We start from the raw sequence: 20,091 nt of genomic DNA on the forward strand, positions 1-20,091 counted from the left end.
TTGTTCTAAAGCAACATTAAAGATATGAAAGTAATGAAGCGATCTAAGGCCTCTCAGTTGGTGGTGGAATATGTTCATGGTATAAATTACATAACTGAACTTACGGGCAATACAATAATTACGTTACTGGTTACAATTTTAGCAGATAATCAGTAGCAGAGTACATTTTGAAATAAATCTTCCACCTGATCGCATGCCGTTCACTGCAAAGTACAATTGAGTACTTTCCCTGGCAAGAAGCAAAAGATTTTCACTAAAATAAACGAAGTTGTACTGCCAGTTTTCTTTTTAAACACAGAAAAACCAGCGCACACTAAACCAGATGACTAGCTGTAGTCTGTCTTTTCATTGTGATACAAATATGAAAGCTGGGTGGACCGTGACATATGTCTTCTTGATATGCCAGATTTAGCTGGCATGACTAATCTGCAATGACACTATTGATGTGAATATGTAAAATGAGAGCAGATGCAGCAGCCATGTCTGTTTTATATTACAAAGTGGGCAGTTCAGTTTCAAGGTAGAGTGGGAGTGATGTATTATTAATGTCTAATAATGAAATGTGTGGCTATTCCTTTTCATGTTTTATTTTTGCTTTTCCAATTTTCCAATATATTATAACATTATTCACCTGATCCTAACAATAACAGGGCTGATGCACTATATGTTGATTGTAGATCATTAGTGTCAATGAAAATCTTTGATGACTTGTGCTCATCAACATTGATTGTAGCTGACTTACTTTATCAGATAAGTATGACACAGAAGGCATCATTTATGTGCACATGCAGTTATTTCTATAATGTATATATATTTTTTATTTCTAGTTTTTATAATGTTAATATTGTGATGACTGGTGATGCATAGTCAATATATGCAATACTTGTTGTTACCATAATCGTGGCTATTGCTACAAATTTGCAGCCAATCTAATCCAGACATTTTACCCATTCTGCAATCTCTTTGTGTCAAAGACTGGAGTGAAAGTAAAATAGAGGCAAAATAAAATGTATATGTGATGCACTTTATTAGGTATGCTTGTAAATTTGCAATTGCACAAAAAAGAGGGATTAGCAATAATGTATTGCTTAAAAGAAATCACAAACATGAAACCATAAAATTGCTGTGCTACAATGGATGGAAATGCTTCAACACTATAAAAGAGATAATTCAAAACATAAAACGTCTTCACAGAAAACAACTGGCTTCAACAAAAGTTGAGCACATAACAGAACTCTATTGCTCTTCTGAACTATATTTCCCACTAGATACTCAAACCAAACTAAACTGCCTTACTGAGTGATGCATGGCAATGATTTTAATTAGGACTGCCTTTGATCTGTGAACATCTTCACATCAATAAGATTCAGCCCTGCAATGCTTGAAGTTGTTGTTTGTGTGTTTTTGTTTTCATTAATTCAGCAACTCTCATTTTCTACAAGGTTTGGCTCATGACATCAACAGGTTTAGACAGATTATATTCATTTTGAAAATGCTAAATTAGCCAAGTGACTGGCCTTAGTTAGCCTCAAGGGCTGAGGATAGTCTTGGCCTGTGTCCTAGTTGCATGTTTGCACTCTAATTCTAACTGAATGTGCAGTGCTGTATGTTCACACAACATAACAAACATGCAGGCAAAAATTTCTTGAGTTTGCTGGTGATTGACACCATTGCTCACTGTGTGATGCAAAACAGAAATGTAGATGCGGTTCACAGCTGGGAAACCAGTGAAAACAGTCCAAAAATTATGGTTTACAGTTTGCATGGTGTGACAGCACTGCTGACTGCTTAGGAAACAAAAACAGTCCTTGATGCAGTATTTTTTTTTTGACATCTGTTGTTGCACACTTTGTATCATTTACTTTCTTTCACACTAGTGGATAAAATGGTGCACCATCGCAGTGCTCTGCTCATACATAAAATGTATAATTTAAAGTATTAGTATTTATTGGATTCAGAATACATGCTGTCAACAGCACTTGGCAGGTGTGAGCCCAGGGTGGTGCATGGAGTTGCTCTGCGGGCTGCTGTTAGTTTTATTGCATTTCCCACGGAGAGCAATATGATGTCATCAACATGTCTCTCATCTACAGTTAAGACCCAATTTCCTGGTTTGACAGCTGAGCTGGGGATAAAGAGTTTCTGTTCTCATAATATACTCAAGGAAAAGTTTCCCTCATCTCTTTTGCACTCCCACCAGGTGTTTTCTTTTCTCACTCTGACTCTGAGCACACCCTCTGTGCCTGTACCATATTTCTGAAAAAAATTGTGCTTCAGTTGTTGACATTTCATGGAGTAAACACTTTCACTACTTTTCAAACTTTATTTATAAAATGGAGCAGTTAAAAATATAGTAAGCATTCATCGTGACTAGTGAGACATCAAACATATATAATAATATTTAATAATTTCTCCCTTTATGACAAAACACTGGTGTCTTACAACAGAGTCTTTACACAACAAATAATTTAAGGACAAAATGAAAACATCGAAGAAGACAGGACACATGATAACTATGAGCTGCTGGCTTTGTGCACGAGCTTAGGGTAGGCTCTTGAGCCACACGAACATTTATACAATATTAATATCAAAATAATCGGTTATTGTGTTTATATGAATGCTTTGTGCCATATCTCATTCTGCCCATGTAATGCTGTGAGATTGTGAGATACAGTCGATGGTGGCAGAACAAAATTTGACAAGGTTTGTTTTGGTGGATCATAATGCTGAAGCCCTCTGTCATCATCTACATCGTGTGATGCTGTCTTTTGTCTGTCTAAAATATTCGGTGATCCAGTCAGTAAAATATGGTTAAACTGTAGTGTTAGTGGATAAATGCATAAAGTAATGAACTAAAGCAATCAAGACATGTAAAGAGTGCTTGTCTTTCAGTATTACCAAAATGTGGGGTAGGGGATTGCAGTTCTTCAGTTTAAAATTATATTATGTGTGAAATCATGTTTTATACTTAATACAAATCCGGGCATTTACGTTTGGGCAGCAATCTTACTGTAAATATGTTCATTTTATGTGCATTGTATTTTACTTCCTCTGTCATCATTTCAAAATGGGTTTTAGGCTGATGAGACAAGGCACAACAGGTTAAGGGTACATAAAACAACCCTCCTTAAACACAAAGAATTGGTGTATGCAGAGAAAAAAGCATGACACTGTATCAACAGAGAATCTCGCAACTCCTGATATAAAAAAATTACAGTATTTAAAAAAAAAGTCCTACATTAAAAATACATACATGAGACATATAACTGTGTATTAGTAGTGTCTTTTCTGAGATTCAACAGTATCTCCTGCATGGAGCTGTGCAGTTCCTTTGGGCATGTGGGACACTCAGTGTTAACAGCAGAGGAGTTAATTTGCAAGTACAGATAACTGGTGGAGTCTTTGTCTTTCTGCTGCATGTTTGTGTGTTTTCTTCACTCCATTATATAACATGCAGGTAGGTTGACTTGGTGTCCACTCCTATTACATTTTTGGCGGTGCATCTGTAAAATCCTGTATCCCTGCCTGTCGGGTTCTGTATCACCAAGGAACCCTGAGGACTAAGGTAGAGGTTGCCATACATACGAGCCTGACCCATCACTCTCAGCTGTGTCAGGTCTGGTGTTTCCCAGGTAAGCGTCGCCCGGGGTGTTGCTATGGTCAGGCACGGCAGCTCCACAGCAACCCCAGGGTGTGTGTAGGTCACTGGGGAGGGGCCGGTTGTTATGCGCGGGGGATAGGCAATGACGATAACAGGAACCGTGACGAGTGAAACTGTGGAGGAGTTGTGATCAGTGGATCTGCAAGTGTAAGTGCCGCGGTCAAACACAGATGCCTGTTGCACTGTTAGTGTTCCATCCTCTTGGACTAGGTGTCGGCCTGAGTCACCGCTCTCACCCCGAGACAGTACCTTGCCATTGGGCATGGTCCATGAAAGCGAGCCCTGGGTGTATCCATGGATTTGAGAACCAGGGCAAGGCAGGCTAAGGGTCTCTCCATTAATGATGCTTACCAGAGGAGCTGTTCTGGTGCTCACTGTTGGATCTGAGACAGGGCTTGTTAAGTGGGATGGAGGGCCAACTGGACGAGGTGCAGCAGGTAGAGACGGGCTTCTGTGTAGAGGCTTTTGAGTAACTAGGATTCTTGGATGAAGCGTCTCAGGCAACACTGGCCTTGAGCTTAAGGATTGAGCTGAATCCAATGCGGCTCCTGAGCGGGGCGTCTCAATTAAGCCAGCACTTCCTTGAACAGATCTTCCCACAGCCGGTCCCCAGTGTGGTGATCTGGACTCCTCCTGTGGCTCAAAGACCTCCAGCTTCACCTGTATCCTGTCTCACCTCTCTCACCTCTAACCACACATACCAAGGTCCCGCCATCACTCGCCCGCACACCTCGCAGCTCCAAGGAGCCATTTCGGTGCACAGTGAGTCGACTGCCGTAGTATGGAGCTGGAAACACACCGTTCCCAGGCAGGACCCAGGTCAGACGAGGGGGAGGGGAGCCTTGGGAGGGGCATGGCAAAAGAACAGTTTGGCCTTTCACGGCTTGCTGCTTCACAGTCGTTACCACACCCACAAATGTGTTAGTACCTGTATTATTAACTGTTCTACCACTACTACTTGAACCACCACTAATCCTGCTGTTATCATTGGTCACTCCTATATTGCTAGTCCTACGGAACCCATTTTCTCTGAGCGTGCCAGTAGCAGCTTCATTATTTGACACAGTTCTGCTAAAAACTCCAGCATTTCTAGTAGCACCACTTATCCCGCCATTGTCTCTACTGGTGTTGGCACCATTACGACCTTTTCCTGCGATGACTTCATTATTATTAGTCCCTGGATTCCTTTCTACATTATCTCCTCTAACTGTGCTGTGACTGTTACCCACACTATTACTACTACTCATAATGCCAGATACATTTCTGTTTATTCCAGTGTTATCTGCTCTAAGGCCTATATTTGTAGCCACGCTCCCCCCGACACCGATTACACTGCTACCATGCTGTGTTGCAATTCCACTGACAGGCCTGTTAAATCCATTTTGACTATCACTCCTAAGGGCAGGATTAAAGCCACTGGTTGCTATGTTAACGCCTGTGTTTGGTACAATGTTTCTTATCCTGCCATTATTATCACTGTAGCCATTATTGTTTCTGTTATTGCTGCCAAGCCTACTTGTGACTCCATTGGTAAATCCATACTGGCTTATCCCTGCATTATTCATCTTGCCCCCTAAACTGCTGCTATGACCACTGTCAGGCCCATTGTTAGTACTCCAAGCACTTCCTCCCACCTGGCCACTGAGTCCATGGTTAGGAGTCTCCACCTCCAGGCCCACCACCATGCTCCTCTCCCCGGCTGAGTTGCTTGCTCTGCATGTATAGTTTCCTGTGTCAATCTTTTGAACCAGACGCACCTCCAGAGTTCCATCTGAAATCATGACAACTCGCTCAGGATAAAAACCAGATCCCAAACTTTGTGGAATGGCATTGTGTGTCGGAGAAAACCATATCACTGTTGGAGCAGGATCTCCTGTGGCCTGGCAGCGAATTTTGGCGGTTGCCCCCTGACGTACTTTGATGATGTGGTAGCTTCTATCATCGATGAAGGTTGGTGGAGATGTCATCATGACCTTCACTTTGACCTTAAAGGATTGAATTTTAATGAAGGATTTAATTAACCACTGAATGAATTAGTACTTTTATTTATTTTATTTGTAATCTAAATAATTAAAGCATAATTAATTTATAGCACAATATAACAATATTTTGACTGAAAGTGTTCATGAAAATCTAAATGAATAAAATAAATGAATATCCTGAAGTCTTCTCCACAAAAAAAAATGTTTTTCTTACCTTCATGGTGTCTTGTCCTCCTTGATTCTCAGCATAACAAGTATACACTCCCTCCTGTCCCATACCCACTGCTGGAACCAGTAACGTCCCATTGTCAAACACAGTAAGCCTCCGTGCTCGCCCTCCTCTGACTTCTCCCTGTAACACACTGTTCACCATGGTTCCATCTGGTAAGCTCCAACGGACAGCTGGGTCAGGCAGTCCTGATGCCTGGCAGTCCACCTGCAGGGAACAGGATCATTATTGCGATCATTTAAACATTTTTGAGGCTTTTATTTTGATGAAAGCTGGACTTCTGAGAACAACAACACAATCTCTTTGTAAGGAGGAGTGATACATGCTGTACTGTATACCTAGGCTTATTTAAGGTTGTATTTAGGCCATTAAAAAATAAAACTCACAGGAGAAAACACTGCTAAGCAGCCACAGATTTAGATGCATTCAAAAAATACCATTTAAAGCTTGTTAATGTTCAAATGGAATTAAATATGAAGGGCAACAAATTCCCACAATAATACTGTGTCCTCTTTCTTGCATTTCACCCCATTTGACATTATTTTTCATTGAGCTGTTAAATATTCATGTGTGAAGTAACCCCCTGAAGGCCACTGCTGATTATTTATAATAGGCTATGTATGACCTGACAGGTCTTGCTTTTTTTTGTGTCAAAAACAACCAAAGACACAGCTTGAAGCTGTGGAAATTTTTGGCCCCACACACAGTGATAGAAGACACCCACATATCATTACATACAGAAAATAAGACCCTAAAAACTGGGTGTAGGAGATGGACTGTTTTTAGTGTTTTAGTTTTGGTGCAAGTTTCCAACAGTGGAACAGCAGCTAGTGAGTGTTGCAGTGTATATGATTTCCAGTAAAACAAATCTTGTGTTTGAATTAATTTTTTTATTTGAAATTAGGTAATGTAAATGTATTCATAAATTGCTTAATGATCTAAATTTAACAACCAAAATACCCAAGATTGACTGAAAAGACCATCCGGCATCATAATAATTGTACTACATTTACCCAATAATTGCGGTTTTATTATTAGGAGCTAGGCAGAGATGTTTAAATTGAATTATAATATATTCTTTTTCATTTTGCTCACCTTCAGTGGTTTGCCAAACATCACCATCTGATTGACTGGCTGTTTGGTTCGATCTTGGCAGGCTTGGTAGCCACAGAGACACGCAGGAGGCGGTAATCATCTGCGAATTTGTTGCGTGCGATACACAGGTAGTCTCCAGAATCCTTCTCTGTTACTGCCTGGACTGACAGAGTGCCGTTAGGATGCACCTTTAGACGTCGGTCAAAACTGAAATTCAAATGTAGATGAACATACACACATATCAGAAAAAGACAGATGTAGAATGAGACACAAGACTAACAGGATTAGTTAAAAATATTATTGTACAACCCACATCCCCTGTACCTGAAGTGCATGTCCACCAGTTTCTTGCTCGGGGTCCTCCAAATGATGATGGGTGATGGGTTGCCAGTTACAGAGCAATGGAGCTGCAAAATTTCCCCATAGTGGACAGTAGTGATAGACGGTGACATAGAGACAATTCGGGCTTTACTGTAGGGAGAGACAGGCATGGGTTGCAAAACAGCTGAGGCTCTGCCTTTGTCAGAGGGGTTAGAAGAAGTAACTCTTGTGTTGTTTACAATGCCGGGTGAGACTTTGGTGTTATTTGTAGGCACTGGCGAGGTTGGGGAGAGAGGGGAGGGTTTTGTTTTGGTGATTTTCGTCAAGTGTGTGGGGGAGACAGTGACTGTTTTGTTGATTTTAGGAGAGGAGTTAACTGAATGGGGTTGGTGAGGGTAAGAAGATGAGCGAGAAGAGTTTGGGGTGAGCAGCAAGGTCCTGGATCTATCTAGGGGCGATGGGGGGTGGGGTCTAGAGAAGTTTAATGGATTTGAGGGGTTGCTTGGGATGGACACACTTCTGTCTTTATGGAGTGAAGATGAAGGAGATGGTTTTTCAGTAGCAGCTGCTTTTGCCCCTTCATTTCTTACCCCACCCTGTGTTCTTTCTCCTTCTGCTCCCCCTTCAATTTCTACCCTCACTGTTCTCTTATCGGCTCCAACAGCATTACTTGCTGTGCACTCATAATTCCCTGAGTCCTTAGGCCCAACACTTCGAACATGCAGTGTCCCATTGGGCAAGACAAAAAGGTTGCCATGGAGAAACTGGGATGGCCGAACTAGAGTTCCATCAGGGATTCGCCAGCGCAGAGTTGGTGGTGGGGCACCTCGGGCAGAGCAGTGAGCGTAAACTGGCCTCCCTGGAGACAAGAGCAGGTGTTCATCCCTGGGTTGCAGTATCACTGGCGGCAACATGGACACGTGTAGACGTACAGAGGCACTGGCAGCACCTGCTGAGTTGGAGGCCACACAGCGATACACTCCTCTGTCACTAGGTAAAGTTGCTGAGATATGGAGGGTTCCATTTGTGTCCATAGTGATGCGATTGATGGAGGGTGCAGTGGAGGTCAGGACAGAGCGATCAGGTAGGACCCAAGAGAGCAAAGGGGTGGGAACACCATCCGCCTGGCAATCCAAGTGCACCTCTCCACCCTGATGAATGGTATTTTCTCTGTAGCTGGCCAGCTGCATCCGAGGGGGGCGGGTCCACACTTCCAGGGTGGTTAGCAATCTATCATGGATGAGTAAAGCACATACACTACTATACTCAATATAGAAACACATAAACATATTTAAAATGACAACAAACAAAAATGTCACATGACACATTTAGGAAACACCCAAAGGCATACATGCACAACGCAAACAGGAATCCTGATAGAAACATGAGCTCAAGAAAGATTCATGTTACACACATACTGGGTCACACATTTCAAAACACGTTTTTTTTAAACAGATTTCATATAGAGAGACTTCCATATGACTTTAGGCTACTTAAAAAATTAAATCAAGTAGGTCTGTAACTGTGTTTGCACCTGAAAAGCTGAAAATTAAATGGGTAAAATACCAGCACAACATACATAATACTGAGTAATTAAATTGCAGTTTGCCTTAGGCCTATGTGATTAATACTTAAAATATTGGGTCCCATGGCCATTTTTACTGAATGGTATACAGTGCATTAATATTCATAACTGGTGTCAGTAGTCTCACCTGTCACGACCCAGAAAGCTGTGTGCACTGCAGATGTATGTGCCCCTGTCCTGCAGCTGAACATTCTGGATAACAAGGGTGCCATTTGGCAAGATCTCAAAACGTTGAGCTCTGGAGTGGATTGACATCACCGCTCCTAAGAGAGAGAGAGAGAGAGAGAGTCAGCCAGACAAACAGCGAGAGCAGCAGTGAGGAAACAGATGGGGGAAAACAGAGACAAATTGGGAAAGAAATTTGGATTTGGAAATGAGGATCAGTGACGTACAGTGCAAAGTAAGTCAGTGATGCAGTGCACAAAATGTTCCATTACTTTTTTGAAATATGTCTTTGCCACATGGCAAGCAAAATAAAGGCCTATTGTGTGGATGCCAGTGTGTAATGGTGGGTGTTAATGGGTTATTTCACCAGTGTGTCCATGTTCATTCAGTTATAGTTACACACTAAAGTTGAAATTGATTTCCTTTCAAATCTGTGACTTCAGAATGTAAATACAAACCTTTACTTATTCTGTAGTCTGTAGTTTTAAACCATATAAATGACAGGTATATTCACATATATTATTGACTTCTAAATGAAAAATAAGCATTGATGTGATTCCCAACACAAATAAAAATATAGCCCTTTCAGAGCCTGTTTCAGAGAGTTGACGGGCCTCCAGGTGGATAATTAACATACATTTAACTTGAAGATAAATTCAAGTTTTGTTTCCAATGTGTGCATATGTGTTTATGTTAAATAAATGTTTGCATATCTGCTGCACTGTGTAGTGTGTACCTGTGGCAACCTTGGTCCATGTGATGGAGGGCTTGGGCTCGCCTTGTGCTTCACAAGCCAGCCTGGCAGTACTCTCTGCTGGGAATGACACTGTCCTGATGTGTGGGTCTGCGATCCTTGGTCTAGATCTCACTGTGGCCTATGAAACAGATTATAGTAGCAAAGAATGTAATGACTAATAGAATTAATGACTCTTAAAAAGTTAATATAGATTTAACTAGAAGATATCTGAGAGCATTTCTCTACTAATGAAAGTGCTTCAATTTTTCATTCATAAAAGGTTTGTAATTACTAGCATTTTAAAGCATTATTATCGAATAGATCACAAATTCAATATTCAGCGTTTAGAATCACTGGTGGTGGACCCATAGGTTTGGCAGAGCCTTGCCAACTAAGCTCTGAAAATTAATTAACAAATGATTATTTTAAATCCCTTGGGATTGAGATCTCAAAACATATATAGTTGTTGATCATGCAACATATGTTTTTCATCACTTCTTTAGATCTGGCAGAGCTCTGGAAAATCCATGAAAGTGAAGAATTGTCATAAACATCCTTTATTTTAATAGCAGGTCATGTGGATACAGATTAGACTATTTTCAGATCTATTGTGCATTCTGCATGGCTTTTGCCCAAGGGCTTGCACAGTCGGGTACAGTGTGTGTGTATGTGTGTGTGTGTGTGTGTGTGTGTGTGTGTGTGTGTGTGTGTGTGTGTGTGTGCGTGTGCGTGTGTGTGCGTGTGTGTGCGTGTGCGCGTGTGTGTGTGTGTTGTTACTTTCTGGGCCAGCACTCACTTAGGAAAGAAATGTTAATTTGAGTTTCACTTAGCTGCCAACAAAAAAAATAACTTTATATATACACTTAAAGAAATGACTAATTAAATGAAAGAAAAGCGCAGAAAAATAGGGAATCTTAAAATAAATTTGCTATTAAATGAACAAATAAAGAACAAATTGTGGCTCTACAGCAGCTTGTCTCTTACTCTTGTTGTAATGTACCGTGTGTGCTTTCTTTTAGACCCATTTGGGGTAAAAGTATCCACAAAATGGCAATATTATGTTGTTTGAATTGAATTTAAACTCACCCCAGGGGCAGCAGGAAGTGAAGCGGAGTGGTGCAAGTGTGGTCTGCTGTTATGGGAATCAGGAATAGAATTAGCTCCAGGGTTCCTCCAGTCAGTAGGGCGTCGAGTCTGGTTTGAATCCCCAGAAACAGGCCTCCGCCTCGGGTCAACTAGGCCAATGCTTGGCCTCTCTTTGGATGATGCTGTGGTACTTGTTGATGTCATTGTTGAGGTAGTAGTAGAAGGTGTACTTGGTGTAGCTGCCCTTGTAGTGGTTGGAGAAGTTTTGGCTGAGATGGTAATTCTAGTAGTAGTAGGATGGGTAGTTTTAGTAGTTGTCGCAGTAGTAGCAGTAGGAGTAATGGGGATAATTGTCACAGTGGTAGTAGTTGTAGGAATGATGGGGGTAGGAGTTGTGGGAAAGGCTTTGAATGAGATTGTTGTAGTAGTAGCACTGGAAGTAGTGGTAAAAGCAGTGGTAGAAGAGGTACTTGAAGAAGTAGTAGTGGGAGTAGTAGATGTAAGAATAGAAGTTGTGGTAGTAGTGGTAGAGGTAGGGGCAGTTGTAGTGCTTCTGGCAGTGCTAGATGTTGGAATAATACTGGTAGTTACAGTGATGGGATTTGTAGTCATAGGTGTAATTGTAGTTGTTATGGGAAGTGTCTCCTTACTAGCTGTAGTGGTAGATATACGTGTAGTGCTGGTAGAATGAGTGCGCTTGACAGTAGTTGAAGGAGTAACTTTTGCAGTAGTAGTGGCAGTTGCACTGGGGAATGTGGAGGAAGCAAAGAAGGAGGGAGTAAGTGAGAGAGAGGTGGAGGAGTGGGACACATATGGTCCACCTAACAAATTCCTCTCTGGCTCTTCACTGTGTTTGCTTGGGGGTGTATCAACATGTTTGCCTGAGGTTGTGTGTGTTTTTGTGTGTGTCTGTATGCTGTGTGTATGGGTCCTGGCATGTGTGTCTTGCACATGTGTCTGTGCAATCGCAGCATCCGAGTGAGTGGGTGCTGGTGTCGGTGTGTTGAAGAGAGTGGACTCTGCATTGTCTGGTATGTTTGCTGAGTGAGTCATCACGTCTATATGTGTATTTATGTGAGTGGGGGATAACAAGATGCGAGAGGAGGAAGAAGGAGTCATTGAGGGGGAGGCAGATTTTGAAATGGAGACACCAGGAGTGTTAGAAACAAGGGGAAACAGAGGATTCAGTGCTGCACTGTTTGGAGCAGTCCTAATATGGCCACTCTGTGTCAACAAAAAAGCTGCAGATGTGGTTGTTGATGCCAGCAAGAACATATTAATTTCATCTGTGCTAGTGTCAGGTGTCGCAGTCTGTGATCTTGGGTTCGAAGGGTCAGGGAGAGGTCGGGGTGGGGTCAAAGGTCTCCCCCTGGGCCTGTTGATGATTCGTCTACGCTGTCCAATCCTCCTGCGAGAGTTCCAAGGGTTTTGAGGCCGGGAGTTTGGAACCAAATTAGGAACGAGTCGGGGGCTCTGAGGCCTGGTTCTAGAAGTATTGGGGTTTGCATCCTGCTCATCTCCTTCATTTGGTTCTGGGACAATTTCATTTGTTCCTGAGATTGGTGGAAATGTCACTGATTCTTTCTGTGTCTCTGGGTTTGTCACTGTGTCTGTCAGTGGGCCTGCTTTCTCTGTCTGTATGTGTGTCTCTGTCTCGTTCTCTACATCTGTCTGTGTTTCTGTTGACCTCTCCGTCCCAGTCTTTATCTCTGTGTCTGTTTTAGTGTTTGTTTTTGTCTTTGTGTGTGTTTCCATTTCTGTGAGAACAGGGTGAAATGACTGTAGGCCTTCCTCTTGCAGATCAGCTTCATCAACAGCTGACCCTTCAATTTCTGCTTCCACCCCTGCTTCCGCAGCTCTACCTCTCTCTGTATCATCATCTTCATATCTTCTTGCGTCTCCGCCTTTGTCTCTTCCCACCGGTTCAGCTGTGGTCATTCCTGCTGTGACAGGCTGGCTGTTATTAGTTTGGGCAGTCTTTTGTCGTATCTTAGCCAGGAGGTCAGCCCATTTCTGAGGATCTATCTTTTGTTTGTTTGTTCTAACTCTATGTCTGTTCTCAAAGATATTTCTTCTCTGGTCAGTGGATGATACAGGCCCTTCTCCTCTTCTCAGGGGGCCTTCTCTCATAGGCCCCTGTTTTCGAGGTTTTCCAATTGGATAACGTCTGTTTGGAGGAGGTTGGAGAAGTCTTGGACGATTTCTATTGAAAATAAGAGATCTCTCTTCTTGTTCCTCTTCATCCCCCGATCCTTCCTCCAGTTGACGTAGTAATGGGGCCCGTATCTTGGTTGATCGGCCAGCGGCTGACTGTGGCCCTCGAGGAAATGAAGTCCTAAGTGGAGGGGGATATCGTGAGCTTAATTCCAGCTGCATGGACAGAGAGTCACTACCATACTGGTTGACTGCAATGCAGCGGTAATGACCAGCATCTCTCTGAGAAGGTTTAGGCAGAGAGAGACTCCCATTTGATTGTATAGTGAGCCCACCTGATACAGCTAATCCCCGCCGTACTATGTTTCCATCTGGTAACACCCAACTCATATGAGGCGCTGGTGAACCAGATGCATTGCAGAACAGACGGACAAGCTCCCCAACTGTTCCAGTGACACGGGGCCCCACTTGCTCTCCTGAAGGCGGAACAGAGGACTCCGCCACTGCCAGGCGAAGAGAAAGAACATCTACATCCCTGCCTGACCGGGCTATGCAATAGTAGATCCCGGCATCTGAGAGTTGCACTTTGTGCAGATGTAAACCAGAGGTTGAGGCTGAAAGCCTACTATCTAGGCTGCTGGAGGGGGTGTTGAGCTTGGACCCATCTGGGAGAATCCAATGTACTTTGGGGTTACCAGAACTTAGAAGAGGGCATGCTAGCTCCACCTTACTTCCGGCAACAGCGGCCAGTGCTGTGTTGGTATGATTAGTTGAAATCAGTACCCATGGGTGAGACGCAGGGGAGGATATTGAGGGATGAGAAGTAGGGTCAGGATGAGCAGAAACTCTTGTTGAGTATATAAGTTGAACTTTGTGTCCGTTAGACTGTGCTCTGTTTAGTTGAATGCTAACGGCTGGCTGCAGCAGCCATTGTGGTCTGGCTTTAACGGAAGCCTTGACTCCCGTGTGATAATATCCGTCTGTCTCTGATGCCTGCCTGAAACGGTAGGCCAATGCCGGGGTTTTACTCAGCATGATCTCCCTCTCCAGGCGAACCGCAGTCTCACTGTAGTAAGCTAGGATCCTCCAAAGTTTCTCATAGCTCTGTTGCTCCACAGGGCAATCCAAGGAGAGCGACAGAGCAAGGGGGAGAGGAGAAGAAGAGGAAAGGGAGAGATCAGGAGGAGCAATATCCGGGGACTCAGAATGAGTGATGTTGCAACTCAGATCAACACTGTTCCCCTGTTGGTCAGACAGACCCAGAGAAGCCGTGCCTAAAGGCTCTCTGAAGGATTCACTTGATTGGATTTCACTGAGTTCTGTCTCCAAAGGTGTGTCTCTTCCTGGGGAGGGGATGACTGGTGAGGTGCATGATAGGTCAGTCTGCTCAAGCAAGCCCTGCCCTTGAAGGGAATTGGGCGAAGCACAGATTGGACACTGAGGGCCCCTGGGACATTTCATTATGCCTAATTGAAAGAGGGATACGGAGAAAATTGTGTGATAAAAGGCAGCCTTATCATCTCTGGCTTATCAACTGTGTATAACATCATAGCAACTATACAAACATATTAGTGAACATTTCAGTTATCTGCACATATTAGTGGTGTCATATATTAGTCATGTCATCTCTTCTTAAGCATTCATTACCCTTTATATCTGTTACTAATTAGGTACGGAGACTTCATCTACACATAAATCAGAAATATGCATCACTTCATTATTATACAGCAATCATTAGCTTATACTTCAGCTGCCTGCACACATCAATGCTGTCATCATAGCTTAGTCATGGCAGGTTAAGTCTGGCATATCAATGAGACACATTTCACGCTCCAGCCCTCTTTCACATCTCAATAACAGCCACAAGACAGACTGGAAGAGATACAGAAAATGGGGGAAAACAGAGAAGAGTGTAGGATGAAAAGCAGGTGGAGAAATGTCAGCGGTATCAGGATAACAAAACCAGATGTATCCGAAAGTACATTCATCCTATCTTTCTATCATTTGGCTGGATTAGATTTATAGTTCTTAGGCTGTCTATCAATATATCAACAAATGAGTCCACTGTTTCTCAATCAATTCCCCATGTTCCTTCTCATCATACCTCCTTATCCATTTCTTTTCCTTGAGTCACTCAAGCAACCCACATGTTACATTAACCACAGCATTTTTGCATCACAGACTGACTTAATCTTGCACAAAGACATAACAAATGACCACCATAATACACATGTGCATGTGGGAGACAAACAACAAATCATATTTCAGACATGGCAGTCACCTGGATGAGCCAGACTCCAAGTGAGAAGCCAGTTCATCCTACAGTCGCAACTCCACGGATTAGCCTGCAGCACAAGAGTCTCCAGCAGAGGTGCTGTTGCTAAGGTCTCTCTAGGCAGAGTGGTTAGACTGTTGTTGGACATGTCTAGGTGTCTACAGGAGGGGAAATGGAGGAAAGAAATTACTGAGATAAAGAGGGGGAGGGAGAACACAGAGGTTGAATCAAAGTCATACAGGAATGGAGGAACGGATGAAAGAGTGGGAGTGGGCAGTGAGAGGTGACAGGTTAGGGGTAAGCAAACCATCCATCATTTTTATCATTTCCATTATCACCTTCATGTTCAGTCCAAAGTTATTCCTCTGCAGTAGTTACAAGTAGATCAGAAACGGTAAAGAGACAATTCTATAGCTTTAGTGACAGAGGAGTATTTGTCTAAATACCCCCAAAAAAAATGGAAGCATTACTTTTTTTGTATGGCTGCTGCTAATCACACATCGCATTGTTATCAGATCTGGTGGGTAGTTTCACCAGTTTAACTAAATTTTGCTTTTGCTTGGTCGTACATCAACTCAGTTTAATTGTCAAGATCACCCAGATTATTTTATTTAGGATGGATGTAATGCCCACTTTTTTGGTTAAAAAAACTACAAATTAAGTTCATTGTTGATTGGATTTGTGTCCAATGTAGGGATAACATATTTTACAGACAACAGAAAGCTAACATTCCTTTCTGTTCTCACTGTCAGAAGCACCAGCAGGGCAATAACTACTTACTGCTAAAGCTAAAGTTTCAAAATGTTGTAACTTCTCCAACAATGATCATTACATTTGTGTTAAAGCTCACCTGAGTGTAGAGAAGTAATATGTATTCAGGAGGGACAGTGTGCACAGAGTTTGAGGGTGTAGCTGATGTAGCCTGTTCCCTTGCAGACGCAGCAGCCTGAGGTTAGGCAGCTGAAGCAGGGCCCGGGGGTGGATGTGCTGGAGGAGGTTGTGATCCAAGTACAGACGCAGCAGTGAGGTCAGGCCAGAGAAGGTCAGAGATGAAGAGATCTCTCTCAGCTTGTTATAGCTCAGCTTTAGTATCTGTGGGGGTGGAGAAAATGGAGTGAGCAGAAGAAACGAAGGATTAGAAGAGCAATCAAATCACAGATAAGAAACCAAGTCAATGTTATGATCATACGTCTGTCACTGAACACCACCTGCTTGTAAATTGAATTTATGACAAATGATGTGAAGGGAATTGGAATGAGAATGAAGAGTTGGGTGAAAAAGCAGAAATGACTGCACGTGAATTCATAAAATATGAGGAAATCCTTCCAGCAGCTCACCATCTCACATGTAAAAATTGAGAAAATAGCCCACAGCACATACTCAGATGATATATTTATGCTGTGAGTTTATAGGGTAAAAGCAGGGAAAACTAATAGGATATTCTAATACTGGGGGTCTCCAACTTTTCAAATATGAAATTTAGCCCTTTATCCCCAGCAGAAGACTCTAGGGAAGCTATTCTAGACATGTGTGGAGAACCCACCAAACTTTAAGAAGGCAGACCATGAAGACCAGGTTGTGGAATTTTAGTTTCTGTGAAGCTTATGATAAATCTGCTCTCCGGGGAGGGTACTTAGCTGGAAGAGTTCCAGCTGCTGACAGATCTAGCACGTGAAGATGTCAGCACACGAAAATATGGATCATATTATCACACAATGACAAATATATCAGCATCTGCCTGGGAGATGAAGGGAACAATTGCTTGTTGAGTAATATCACTTCCCCATGGACTGCTAACTCTGCCCTTAGGTTGCTGCTAAAATGTCCAGCGTGTTCCCTGTCACTGAGCAGTGGAAAGAATGATAAATGATGCATTAGTTGTACAGAAATGTTATATCAACAGAATCATGTTCTGTATTAGTTTGCATACTGATTTCACAGATCAATTTTTAAATGTATTCTTTAATGAATCCATTCATTATTAACAGTATGGCTGCAAGATTTAGGCACATTTATCAATGTTGCATCTGCTCTAAATTGTTTCACACTATTTCAAGAAATGCTATATATCTTGAGAGACCCTACATTAATCATGTTGTTAAAAACTGAAATTTGACCTATTAAACAGTTTAAAAAATTTATTTCTCATAGTTACTGAGCTATGCAGACTGTAAACTACAATCACTACACATGTAGAACGTTTAAGAGCTGAGCTTTCAGCAATAATCACTTCTGAAATAGTGCAGGAGCCCCCTGTATGATCCTCCCTGCCTGAGGGAAGTACATTTTCTGTAGACTTGATCCAGGTTTGATCTGTGTCCTGCAAAAACCATCTTCAAAGAGTCAAAGGTTAAATATGTGAGGAAAGACAGGTTTATTGCCCGCAACAACCGTATGCTTTATAATCCAGCATCGATAGTTTGGTTTGGCAGAGTACAGTTCAGGTCACTTTAAATGTTGCCTGCCGATAGCTTCCTGAGAGATAGTCTACTTTAAATCCATTAAGAATAACTGTAAAACAAGAAGAAGCAGAGGCTTCTGTAAGATCATTTCCACCTCCTAAAAATGTTGTCTAAGCCTCACTTGTCATCTCTCCTACCCAAAAAACACTATTATAGTTTAGACTAGAATACCCTCTCTTTTTATTAATATATTTTAATATTGATGGTTCATTGCATGTTGTTGTTGCTCTTTTTCCTTTTTACCTGTAGCGATTTCATATCTCTGAACACTGAATCTGGGAGATGGTGGAGGTCATTGCTGTGGAGCATCAGAAGCTCCACCCTCTTCAGCCCAGCCAAAGAACTGTCATGGATCCTGCTGATGCTGTTGAACCTACGGGAGCACAAAAACAGCATCATCACCTCACATGTCAATGAGTCATCAAATAGTAGTATTTCCAAGTTAGCTCATTACTTAACTGTTTGACACCTGATTCCAAACTCTGTGTGAGTCTTTACAAGTTACAAGCCCTTTAGCTTAGAGTCTTACTTATGTATGTGCTTACATGCATTCTATTACCCTAAATTGATGCGCCGTGTGTGTGCAGGCAGGCCAGGAGGTATGGTGAGCAGGGAACGAAAGGTACAGTGGACTTCGCTGGCCTGGTAGCAGTTACAGCTTCTGGGGCAGGTCTGGCCCATGGGCACCACCAGTGTCAGAACCAGTAGAGTCAGCAGTGCCACCGGCACACACACTCCCCGACACATCTTCACTCAAGGAGAGGAGAAGCTGGACTGTGATTATCACTGAGAGGAAAAAGAACGTCAAGACTGATGGAGAGCAGCAAAGTGCACCACAGTGACATGTCCCAAAATCCAGATGGCAGTCTCTCTCTCTTTCTTTGTCTCTCACTAGCTCTTTCTCTTGTTCCCTTTCTCTCTCTTGCATACACACACGCACACTCACACACATACACACACCCACCTACACACACATCAAGTCAAGCCAATTTTATGCATACAGCCCCAAAAACACAAATTTGACTCAAGGGGATTTGCAATCTGCACAACACATGACAGTCTCTATCCTTAGACCCACACTGACACACTGCGACATTGCACCTGCTTCAAACAAAACAGACCTTTGGGCCATCTACACATGCGCGGGAGCGTGCCCAGTAGGTCAGCTGGATGACAGATAAATCATCAAATAAATCAAAGTTCATGTCAAAAAGCGCAGAAGGGATTCAAAAGGAATAATAAAGGGGTGGCTAAAAACTAGACCCCACAGAAAATCTCTCTCTCTCTCTCTCTTATCTAATCTCACACAAACACACTTAAACCATTCAAATTCATCAAGCCAGCTGGAGAGCAATAACTGCGAGAGGCTATTCAACTTGAAGCCGAAATTAAAGTAAATTACAGTCCACTGTATCACGCTTCCGAGATGAATAGATTATTGTAATGTAGTCACGGTTGATAAGTGCATACCTTGAAATCCTTGGGTCCGGAAGAGAGAGTTATTTCACGGAATTATTCATTGTGCCCATTAATTAATGCTGATTTTAATCCAACTGCGCGGTTCAGGAACCTTGATATGCAATTAAGCAGTTTAGTCACACATTAACCCCTAGGAGAAGGTCCCAAAGAAAGTTGTCACTTTAGATGTCACTGAAGAGAGCGAAGAAAAACGAGAAAAGTAGGAACACTTTGGTCAAATCCGCACAACAACGGCAACAAAATGCTTTCACTAAGATCCAACAGGTTTTCTTCTTGTGCGCCTCCTGAAAAGAAAAGTAGCGCTGGAAGCGGCAGGCGGGCTATTTGCAAACGCGTCTGGCGCTGTGTGAATGTGTGTGTGTGTGTGTGTGTGTGTCTGTGTTTGTGTGTGAGTGTGTATTTGAGCTTAGGAAAGGGGACTGGACTAGAGTGAACTTTGAGTGACGCTCAGGCAGAGGGGTTTGTCCAAGGAGGGGCTTTCTGGAAACACAGAGGTAACAAGTTCCTGCACTTCTGACTGCACAAATCCTTTTTCTGCATGTAGGCCACTGAGGTGCACATCCTCCTGATGTGCTGCAGCTCATTTTACACCATCTGCTCTCTATCTCATCTATTTTGTGTATTAGTGAGAAGGGTTATGGCTTTCAGCTAGATTTACCTCATCAGTGTACTTCAATGAATAGTACCCAGTGCTATCTTTTACTATTCTAATCTTTTAATTTTTTTTCTACTTCCATTTGATGGAAGCAAGAGCAGGGCTTAAGCAAAGATTTTTGGAAAAACTGAAGCTGAGTCTATTCCACCAGACTGCCATCCACCCCTACAGAATGTTTTGACCAGCCCTGAATAAAAAATCAAAAT

The 20,091-nt window shown here is 42.5% G+C and overlaps 1 protein-coding gene across 1 annotated transcript; it reads right to left on the reverse strand.

The window, feature by feature from the left end:
- Positions 1-1,005: 1,005 nt before the first annotated feature.
- Positions 1,006-19,641, reverse strand: LOC119903988 (immunoglobulin superfamily member 10-like). The gene is given in 14 exon segments (XM_038720331.1): positions 1,006-4,332; positions 4,335-5,646; positions 5,858-6,079; positions 6,968-7,011; positions 7,014-7,174; positions 7,292-8,518; positions 9,001-9,136; positions 9,775-9,913; positions 10,861-14,480; positions 15,296-15,447; positions 16,140-16,381; positions 17,995-18,124; positions 18,311-18,537; positions 19,222-19,641. Coding segments are annotated over 13 exon segments (8,463 nt in total). The 5' UTR covers positions 18,499-18,537; positions 19,222-19,641; the 3' UTR covers positions 1,006-3,442.
- Positions 19,642-20,091: the final 450 nt, after the last annotated feature.

This window comes from Micropterus salmoides, unplaced genomic scaffold (genome assembly GCF_014851395.1).
Source record: "Micropterus salmoides isolate LMB-PRFRI ecotype aquatic unplaced genomic scaffold, ASM1485139v1 Ms_hic_scaffold_15, whole genome shotgun sequence".
NCBI lineage: Eukaryota > Metazoa > Chordata > Actinopteri > Centrarchiformes > Centrarchidae > Micropterus > Micropterus salmoides.